The sequence below is a fragment of the Rutilus rutilus genome, assembly GCF_951802725.1.
Source record: "Rutilus rutilus genome assembly, chromosome: 9".
Lineage (NCBI taxonomy): Eukaryota > Metazoa > Chordata > Actinopteri > Cypriniformes > Leuciscidae > Rutilus > Rutilus rutilus.
In genome coordinates, this window is record NC_140223.1 from 31,880,998 (window position 1) to 31,891,986 (window position 10,989).

The following is a 10,989-nucleotide window of genomic DNA, read 5'->3' on the forward strand; positions in this document are numbered from 1 at the left end:
GATTTTTATGGGATTAGGTATGTGAATACAAAAAAAAAATTGAGGTCATGATCCGAGCATGCTAAGTGGTCGTAAAAAAAATAGTGACGATTTTGGTCTTCGGTCAAAAATGACCGACCCATAGGAAATGAATGGGAAATTGAGAAAAAACAAAACAAAAAAAACCCTTTAATATTATTTTACATAAAGTGTTATAATTGAATGAATTGCATTTTTTGTAACAAATTCTGTAAAAAAAAAGAAAGTAAATGTGTCCATAAACAGCTGGGGAATTCACATGCCTCTCCATAGAGAACTGTAGATGCCATCTAGTGGTTACACCATGGTTCTACGCTTTCTCTCCATACTCTCACCAGATGGTGCTAATCTGCTTCAAACATTTTTTTTTTTGAAGGCCTAGACTCTATATTAAACTAAAATACTGCATAAATAAAAAATACATGTATTTATATATTTTTTTTTATTAATTTCAATGGCAAAAATAGACCATAAATATTGCATAAATATTAATAAATTCAATAAAATGATCTCAAAATACAAAATTAAAAAGAATAAATATTATAGAACAAAAATAAATTGCATTGGTTTTACTGGGATGGAGGAAGTTTCATTTTTAGGCCTCCGGTCACTTCTGACCGGGAAGGCCCAGGATGTGACTCCGAAACGAAGACCGTCTGAGAGTTAAAATTTAAATGCAAAAGAAAAGGCATGAGAGTCGGCTGTTTTTGTCAGTTTTAAGTTTTAATTTGAAATGTTTGCGATTTTAATATAAGGAGCCTACATGGTTAAATATGTTACCACTTGCTTGAACAACTTAATCTATATAGAAGTAATGCATTGATTAATAAGTTGTTTAAATTGTTTAAACTTGAATACATCTATTAAAGAGTGTATATGTGTAGGCTACAAAGAAAATTGCACCGGTGACAAAACTTTTTTTAAATAAAAGTTGCTGAAAACTTCTGGATTTGAAATACAAATATTGTGTATGTGTTTGTGGTGTCAGTGGATCAGCTACGCACTGCAAACGCATCATATGTGAAAGCACTATAGCACGTGCTGCTCCTGCACCACATATGCAGCGCATACACACTGCACACGGAGTATGTGTGAAACGGGCGCTCAGCGTAAGGTAGTAGGCCCTACTTGACATGTCTACTTTTAAACAGAACAATTCAACACGAAAGAACTGCTCTCTACATATGTAATCCGTATGAAATGTGCATTTCTCTCTGGCGTGTTCACTAGGCTACTGCGAAGATCGCGAGTCAGCATCGTCAACTTCATCTTTGTAGCCGACACTGACAAAGAAAACACTTGTTTATTAATAAACAATTCAAATATCTCCTTTCTATATTTGACATATTCATAATTATTACTTTTGCCGGTTCTTTGTGACAGCTTTTAGGTGCTTTATTGGCATACGCATCACCACCGCATAACCGCACCCCAACCCCACAAGAATAGGCCTGTTTATTAAGCAGAATTTGATGTCCGACACTTATCAAATGCAATTCAATGTGGAAGTAATCCAAGTATTCAGAATACATTACTCAGATTGAGTAACGTAACGGAATACGTTACAAATTACATTTTTGGGGATGTATTCTGTTTTCTGTAACGGGATACATTTTGAAAGTATCCTTCCCAACACTGCCGACAAAACATAATAATGTAACTATGATTTATGGGAAGAGAGACGTGCAAATTAAGTTCACATCCAATCTGTAAGTCGACAAATTTTCCAATTTAAACTCAAAGAACCAGAGCACATCTTTGTTAAATCTGCAAAAAATGGTTATACAAAGGCAGTAGCTATTTATAGCCTACAAAAACAACCTCTTTCTATTCTTACCATTTACTTTTCTTGTTTCACTTGAATGAATTTTAAATCAATTATTTCTTTTCAGTGAAATACTCATTAAACTTGCCCTACAACAAAACCGAATCAACACAGTAGAAATGTTTCAGCTTATTAATTGTAAAAACATGTAATTGACTCAAAAATGTGAGTTTATCACCTGAAGAGTGAATGTCAGTCTCTCTGGATGTGTATAAATCTCTGTGTTGTGTTTTGTACACTGACTTCAGATGCCACGTATGCGTGTATGAGTTCTGCTGCACGTCACATAAAACACCAGGTATGCAAAAGATAACATTTATAATCAAAAAGACTGTCTGATCGTCGTTTTGATTTTAATTTCAACAGCAAATGCAGACACTTTTTGTCACATTTTAATTAGCAGACTTGTGTTTTAATTCCACTAAATGTCACTGACTTGACATTTTACACAATATTTATCAACTCCTTAATGTCCGACAGTAACTGGATTATTGTTTTACATTGCATTTTATTTTCAAGCTTTTGGCAGACCTTTTTAAGCAGTGACTTATCGCACATTCAATGTATACATTTTGCTAGTGAAAGTGTTCAAATCAACAATCACTCAAATCTGTAAAAAGGAAATTATCACTGGAACAATTTTTGTTCAGTCCTCCCAAATCATATTCATTTATCTGACACTAAACAACACAGGTGCCACTTATTCAACACCTTAAATGCAAATTCTTAGACTGAGAATTTGAAAGTTAGAGAGGGAATAAATACTTCAGACATTTGTGTTGACAGGAAGTCAAGATTATTGCTATAATCTCTGTGGCAACCATCAATAGGGAAAAGGCGACACTGGGTCATGATGTGTTTTATTGGAATAATGTAACTTATGTGTTACGTTTATGATACAATGTTAAATCTAGTAAAAAGATGCAGTAGATGAAGCAATTTGCATGATTTTAAAGTTTAAGGAGACTCATATGATGGGTGTTGTGTTCATAAGCGAAATTGTGTTGTGGCCTACTTTTTTGAAAAAGAAGTCAGTTCTTGTAACGTAAGTCCACTGAGGCAGGTTGCAGTGAGAACCCATGTGCAGTTTTATTCAAATAAACATGAACAAAATAAACAAGGACTTGAACAAAACCTAACACTCACCAAGAGTGGTTACAGGGAACAAAGCTAGACAAGAGACAACGGTAAAATTATGACTATGTATACACAAAGACTAAGACTTAAAGGGGTCATATAATGCCATTTTTGTACAAGCTAATATGATTCTTTAGGGTCTAAATTAAAAGTTTGTAATATACTTTAATTAAAAATTCTCATTAGTATTGTAAGAAAACACTAATTTTACCTGGTCAAAAACAGCTCTGTTTTCAGCACGCCGTATCAGTGCATGTGTCTTTAAATGATAATGAGCTTTGCTCACCCCGCCCCTCTGTTCTGTGGGTACACCGTATTAGACATTCTCTGACCGTATCTAACACAATAACCACGTGTTATTCGTTAAACGTGGGATTATGAATTATATTGAGAACGTCGTACATAGAAAACATGCCGTAATGTACCCTGAGTGTAAACCTTAGACGCATTCATCGTGAAGCCTGCAGCAAGGTTTGCAAATTTTGCAAAGATTAATATAAATACTAATATAAAGGTTAATAAAACATTACACTCACATCTTCTGGAGGTTCAGCAGGAACACGTTGGTACCGATCCGTTTTTTCTCGTTTGTGAAGCTGTCTGGTGTGAAATGATTCGCGCAAACATGAAAGCACAGACGATCGTGGGGAATCCCCGTGAGGGAATCCCCGCGTCAATCCTTTGGGCATATTGCTTCAAAAACAAAACTCAGCCACTGCTTCTTCAACGGCTCGGATTTAGGAACATCCAAATGACTGCTGTGTTCCTTATTACATCTAAGAACAGAACACCACAATCGCTTAGACGCCATTCTACTCCAGCATATCAACAATGGCGGACTACTATGACGACGGCTGTCACAGCTTGCTCAGGGCGGGTCTTGTGTTGAAGCACGGCTGTCAATCACAATAGCGGGAGGGGCGTACGATCTTATGACGTCACAATATCGAACGGCTTGATTTCAGAGATGGTCAAACATATAAGGAGATTAAAACAAAACCACTGGATGGATTTTTATCATGATAGGATGGTTGTGTACAGGCACTGCCAACAGACATTTCAGTGCAATCAACTTGTAAAAGTGCATGTACCATTATATGACCCCTTTAAGCCTCGAGGAAGCTGTTATGCAGTCTGCTAAGAAGCGTCATTCAAATACTCTGTACATTACAGCACACTCTGTTCATTTCGGAGAGATTCTGCTCCCAGTTCAATGAGTTGAGTACTACCACCTGAGATCTGCTGTCACCGCTTCAGTTCACTTGCGAATTGCTACAATGGTATGTTATATCCTGCCTATTCTAGGCTATGTAACCAGAGAGGGAAGACCACGCGGAATTGCCATATAAAGAAACATATTTATTAAAGATAAAGAATTAACAACGTAGGTTAAATAAAGTTAGTATAGATGTTAGGTTGGGAAATAAAAATGTATGCAACAAGAGAAATGAGGTGTCGTGCATAAAGAAACCAAAACGCCAAAAAGGTGCGGGAGAGGAGGAGAAGCGGCGGCCTCCCACAACCAGGATGAGTGAACATGGTATAAATAGGCTGAGACTAACAGGGTGATGAGACACAGGTGAATGCAATCAGTGATGATGAGTCCGGGCAGTGAGTTATGGGAAATGTAGTTTGTGAGGGAGTGATAATAGTCTGGTGTGGCTATTGGCAAGGGCACTCCAGCTGGTGACCGTTACATCTGGAGAGATTTTAAAGCCCATGATCCAGGAAGCAATCACACGCACCACGCCACACCTGTGCTTCACCCCCCTACAGGTGGGTGAAGCACACCCACCTGTAGGGGGGACGCAATAAACAGGAAAAAAGCAAAGAGGAGAAGGAGTCCGGCAGGTCCGTGACAGGTACAAGTTTTTTTTATTTTTATTTTTTTATGATTCATTCTGTGAGTAACATTTAATGTATCATCAAAAGCTGTCGAGTCTGATAGGCATATGGGCCTATGGATAGCCTATGGGCAGAAGGAGCTCCTCTTTCCTAAATGTAACTAAATTGAGTTGATCAAACTTAAATACATTTCATCGATGACACTATTTAAATATTTTATGTTAGACTCATTAAATATAAATATTCATTACTCCTAATTAGATATAAGTAAAGTGAACAAAATGTAAATGTGTCATATCTATGAAGGGCCAGAATCTTTTTTTTTTTTTTTTTGAGTGATGTATATGGAGCAATATTGTTCTTAACAAATAATGGAATATGCATATCTTCTGTATGTTGCACATTTTACTTTTTTTATGAATCGATTCTCAGGCTTAAGAAAAGTGTTGGGTAATAGGCAGTGTACAGGTGTAGCTATATAATATATGTATATACAGACCCTTTCCAAAAAATTTGAATATCATGGAAAAGTTTATTTATTTCCATATATATGGCTCCCCAAACCAACACAGACTGTGGAAACTTCAACAGCATCTTGGATTGTGTGCCTCTCCATTCTTCCTCCAGACTCTGGGACCTTGGTTTCCAAATGAAATGCAAAATTTGCTCTCATCAGAAAAGAGGACTTTGGTCCACTGTGCTTTATTAAATCCAGAGTCAACGCAGCCGTCTACCAGGACATTTTCAGAGCACTTCATGCTTCCTTTATTTTCCAGCAGGATTTGCACCTGCCCACACTGCCAAAATAACCAAAACCTGGTTCAATGATCATGGTATCACTGTGTAATTACTGTGTGATTTCATGTAATATTAAAAAAATTTGAAATCCTGTTTTCGTGGGTTTTATGAGCTGGAAGCCCAAATTATGTACAAATAAACAACTAAATGCTTGAAATCGTTTAAGTTGTGGGCCCTGAATCTATAATCTATGGAAGTTTAACGTTTTGAATGGAATTATGGAAATAAATAAACTTTTCCATGATATTCAAATTTTTTGGAAAGGGTCTGTATATATATATATATATATATATATATATAAATTGTATTGGAATCACTGTTATAGCCAATATAAAAGGAGACACTTGGTCATTGATAACCTTTTTTATTTGAATAAACAAACAACAGACTAATGGCAAAAACTTAAATTGTTAAACAAATGTTATGGCGTATTTCATTAATATAACTGATTACATGTAATAAAATCAGCATATTATTTGCAGATAATCGTAATTAGCGTTTATACGTAAAATGCATTTTAGATGCATGTTGTCAATAGCATGTTATCATTCAATGCAAACGTACGAGAATGTGTGCTCTAACTATATTTTACATGCAAATACCTACAACTTTTTAATGAGATGTAACATATAACATAACCAAAACCACCACATGAAGCTATAATTATAAGTCAGTGTGCAATTGTGGCCCGTTAAGGCTAGACAGGAAAAAGAAAAGCAATATATCAGCTCCAAAAACTGAATTGATAATTTTCCAGTATAATAAAATAATAAATAACTATATTTAGCATAAAATGATTTAATTTAACAGCCAATAAATGTATCAATTATTTAAAATGATTAAATAACAACTAAATCATACGTCACCATTTCATGGTGCACAAGAGCAGGAGAGTTTCCCAGTGCGGTGCAGATAAAGAACAGGCTGAACAAAACCAGCCAGTATATAACAGATCAAACCTGTGATCCAAAGTGTATGATTATAGTGGTTTGTTAGAATGGTAAACAATCCTGTTGTAGCAAATGGCACATATATGATAGTCATGCTCGCAGTAGTTATTAGAATGATTTGAAACGCTCTTCTCTTCATGTGGTTTTCCTCCTCTCTCTCTCTTCTTCTCTCTCCTGGTCCTGACTGCTTCAGCGCTCTGAGAACAGCCACAAGACAAAACAACTGGATGCAGAGGTAGAGGACGAACTGCAGCGATAAAAAATGTGTATATATTTGTTCATTTTCTGTCAAGTTAATAAATAAGGAACAGAAGCAGGAGACAAGAATAGTTATCCAGGCTGCAGTGCAGCAGATCACTCTATATCTGAGAGGTTTGTACTTCAGAAAGGTTACAGGATGAACCACTGCCAGGTAACGCTCAACACAGATCAGACACTGAAACAGGGGACGGCCAGTAAGGGATAGGCCTACTAAAAAGAGTGGTAATTCTGAGATTCTCTGAAAGCAAACTGACATTATATAAAACAAACAATTCAGACAGATACCAAGCTCACAAACAGAGAGATTGAGGTTGAAGAACTCTGATGCGACTCCACTTCCTGTTCCTGTGATGATGTGCCATATAATATAGGAGTGAGTAGGAAAACCAAACAGGAGATTCATGCTGAACACACAAATTGTCAGACTTTTAATTAACCAGAAAGAATCAGTTGTGGAGTTTGTAGATGCTTCAGGTATGGTGAAGTTCACTGTGTAGTTGTTCATCTCCTTGTCTGTTTGTCTTCAGCAATATATCCTGCAACTGTGATTTACTGGAAGAGAGAAGCGTAAATGAACCAGTGAATTATACTGAGTTCATTCACTCAGGTTTAAATGTAATATTTTTTAATGCATCCAGTTTGAACGATCCAGTTTAGAATTCTAAAAATTCTTTGTTTACATTCAAATAACCAGAGCACTTCATTATTAAATGATATACAGTCTCTTTTAATTCAGTATCTCTAAACAATTACACTTGCCCCAAAACCCTTGGACAGATAAACACAATTACGCGGTTGATTATAGTTGGTGGTAAAAATAAATAAATAGAAATTCAATCAAAAACAAAAGTTTATCACCTGAAGAGTGAATGTCCAGTTTCTCTGTGGATGTGTATAAATCTCTGTGCTGTGTTTTGTACACTGACTTCACAGCTGTCACAAGAATTTATGAGCACGACATCTGCTACACGTCACATAAAACACCAGATATGAATAAACTTCAGATAAAATATTAGGTTTTTTTTTTTTTCTGACAGGAGATAGAGACAGATGCGCTGTACGCGGTAGACCATTCACAGCAGACTGGGCCATCTGGCCAATCAGAGCAGAGTAGCTTGCAAAAAGGAGGGATTTAGAGAGACGGATTCATCCATCCAGTCCATTTGAGAATCATTGAAAAATGTGGTGATGTTCAATGTATATTATGAGAAAATATGGTAACACTTTAAATTACGACCCGCAAACAACTGCGTAAGTAAACCGAAATTACGGTGTACGTTTCTGTAATTATAGTGTACTTCCGTGTAGGTACAAGGGAACAATATGTTAAGTTTTAAGTAATAAAGGGGTAACAAGCAGATATACAACCTGCAAAGAACTTCATAAGTACACCGAAATTACGGTGTATGTTTCTGTAATTATAGTGTACCTCCGTGTAGGTATACGGGAACAATATGTTAAGTTTTGGGTGATAAAGGGGTACAACCAGATATACAAGAAAATTATTTATAATGTAATTATTTTAAAAATGGTACCTATTCTGTTAATATATTCCAGGCAAAAATTGTATGTCTGTTGTATATAAAAGTTTTTATTATATATAAAAAGCTTTATTAAGATGAAAAAGTGTTTTGAAATTTTTTTGTTAAATAAAAGTCAGAAATTAAATGGGATCCTTTATTGTATATTTACTGCACTTACCCTGTAACTACACAGAACAAGGGGGTAACAAGCACCACTTTAATTTACAGCCCGCAGGAGTTACACTTACCCTGTAACTACACAGAACAAGGGGGTAACAAGCACCACTTTAATTTACAGCCCGCAGGAGTTACACTTACCCTGTAACTACACAGAACAAGGGGGTAACAAGCACCACTTTAATTTACAGCCCGCAGGAGTTACACTTACCCTGTAACTACACAGAACAAGGGGGTAACAAGCACCACTTTAATTTACAGCCCGCAAGAGTTACACTTACCCTGTAAATACACAGAACAAGGGGGTAACAAGCTCCACTTTAATTTACAGCCCGCAGGAGTTACACTTACCCTGTAAATTCACAGTTGAAACGGGTAACAAACACTACTTACTATGTAACAATACGAAACAACACTATTTGCACAGTAATTACAGAGAAAAAAAAAAAAAAAAAAAAAAAAAACCTTTTAATTACACAGTGTATTTGCCCTGACATTTAAGTGTCATTGCAATACTTACTTGGCTAAACGTTAAGTAGTTTAGTAAAAAAAAAGCCAATAAATAGCATTGCCAATGTTTTTCGAAATCAGCTGTTTATAAAATTGTTTCAGATTCAATTTTTATCATACTGTGCTTACATACAGCCATATATATACAGTATATATATAAATATATATAAAAGTTTAATTTACAACCCACAGATGTCAAAATTACCCTGTAACTACATTGCATAAGAACATATTTTGCCAGAAATGTGATAAAAACGTTTATATACAACAGACGTACAATTTTTGCCTGGAATATATAAACAGAATAGGTACTGAACGTGTTAGTTTTAAAATAATTACATTATAAATAATTTGCTTGTATATCTGGTTGTACCCCTTTATTACCCAAAACTTAACATATTGTTCCCTTATACCTACACGGAGGTACACTATAATTACAGAAACATACACCGTAATTTCGGTTTACTTGCGCAGTTGTTTGCGGGTCGTAATATAAAGTGTTACCGAAAATATTTTTGGACTTTTGATGCATGTAAACCTGTTGTAGGAGAACCCAAAACAAAATTAGGAGCCTTTAAAATAACATAATAGGGACACTTTAAAATAAAAACTGGGGTTTAAAATGACTAACTAAACATTTGAAGAAAATAAATATGTCAACCATTATTTACATTCATGCAGAAAATTGTCTAACTTCAGTAACAATCTTTGTAGTATGATGTGCACAGATACAATCAGTGAACGTTCAAAGATTCAGTCTTTGACACTGGTCAGGTGTTACTCATTCAACACATGATATTCAAATAGTTAGACTGAGCATTTAAAAACTACGACAAAGAAAACCCCACTATATTATCTGTGTTATGACAGAATGTCAAGTTTGATGTAATCATTCTTCATGCCACCCATATCTGAATTACAGAATAAACAATAAATCTGTGTAAATAACTAGAACAAACAAATGTACAACGATAAGTCAGTTTGTGGTGGAAGACAGGGCGGGACATACCGAACAGCTCCTCCCCTTTTTTTAAATAACCAATAGTGTTTAGTTTATATCACAGCTCAGCCAGAGCTGTTGAGCCGGTAAAGCCGCAGTTTCCTCCTAATCTCAAATCGTTTCTCCTCCTAATCTCCTCCATATCGCTTTAAAATATAGCATTTTGTGCAGAATTCAAATGGGTCCGATACGTTTTCTAATACATGCCGACTCGTGTCTCTGGACCGGAGCAGACTGTGTGCGTGCTTCGACGGTTCACATGACACTAACAAGAAACCAGACTTAATTCGCCCCAATGGAAAGCATATTTACACTGTCTGAATCATTCACTATCCCCTATATAGTGCACTGTGTGCCATTCGCCATGTAGAAAATAGTAACTGTGTGAACGAATTGATTTCAGGCGCAGCTTCAGCGTCTATGTATAATGTAGGAGGCGGGATGCTTTGGATTCTAGAGAACATTTGATTGGACAGAAAATCCAATGAGAAGCTGAAGAGTGATTATGCATTAATTTGAGGAGATTCTCTGCATGAAAGACCCGTGACTACAGATCAACATGCTTCTGCATTTTTCTCCGATACAGTAGAAAATGAAATGAAATGAAATGAAATGTGTAGGATTTTATCTTTGACAGGTCAGTTTGCATGACAGAATGCGACAGAGAGCAACCGTTAAAGACGCAGTTGTATGACGTGATAGTATGTCCCAACGCTGGTCTACTCTTCTGCTACACACTCAAAAGTAAGCACTTTTTCTTCACAAAAAGAGTACATTCTTTTAGGGCGTATTATAAGTAGGCCAATTGAGAGGCAGCACTAGTCTTCAGTAACGCTCTGTTTAGGTCCTGTCTAAATAGGAAACCCTCCTTTTGAAAAGAGCAATGTACTCTGATTTGCCGGCTGGACCAGTGTGTTATGATTGGTCAACCGATTCGAGTGGGTT

General features: G+C 36.1%; 1 protein-coding gene across 1 annotated transcript; it reads right to left on the reverse strand.

Annotated features, from left to right (window-relative positions):
* Positions 1–625: 625 nt before the first annotated feature.
* LOC311296880 (chemokine XC receptor 1-like) lies at positions 626–7,339 on the reverse strand (the record flags this gene model as incomplete). Its single annotated transcript, XM_084418864.1, has 2 exons — positions 626–674; positions 6,699–7,339. 2 exons carry the CDS (start codon positions 7,337–7,339, stop codon positions 626–628), a joined length of 690 nt encoding a protein of 229 aa, XP_084274990.1.
* Between the last annotated feature and the right edge of the window lie 3,650 nt (positions 7,340–10,989).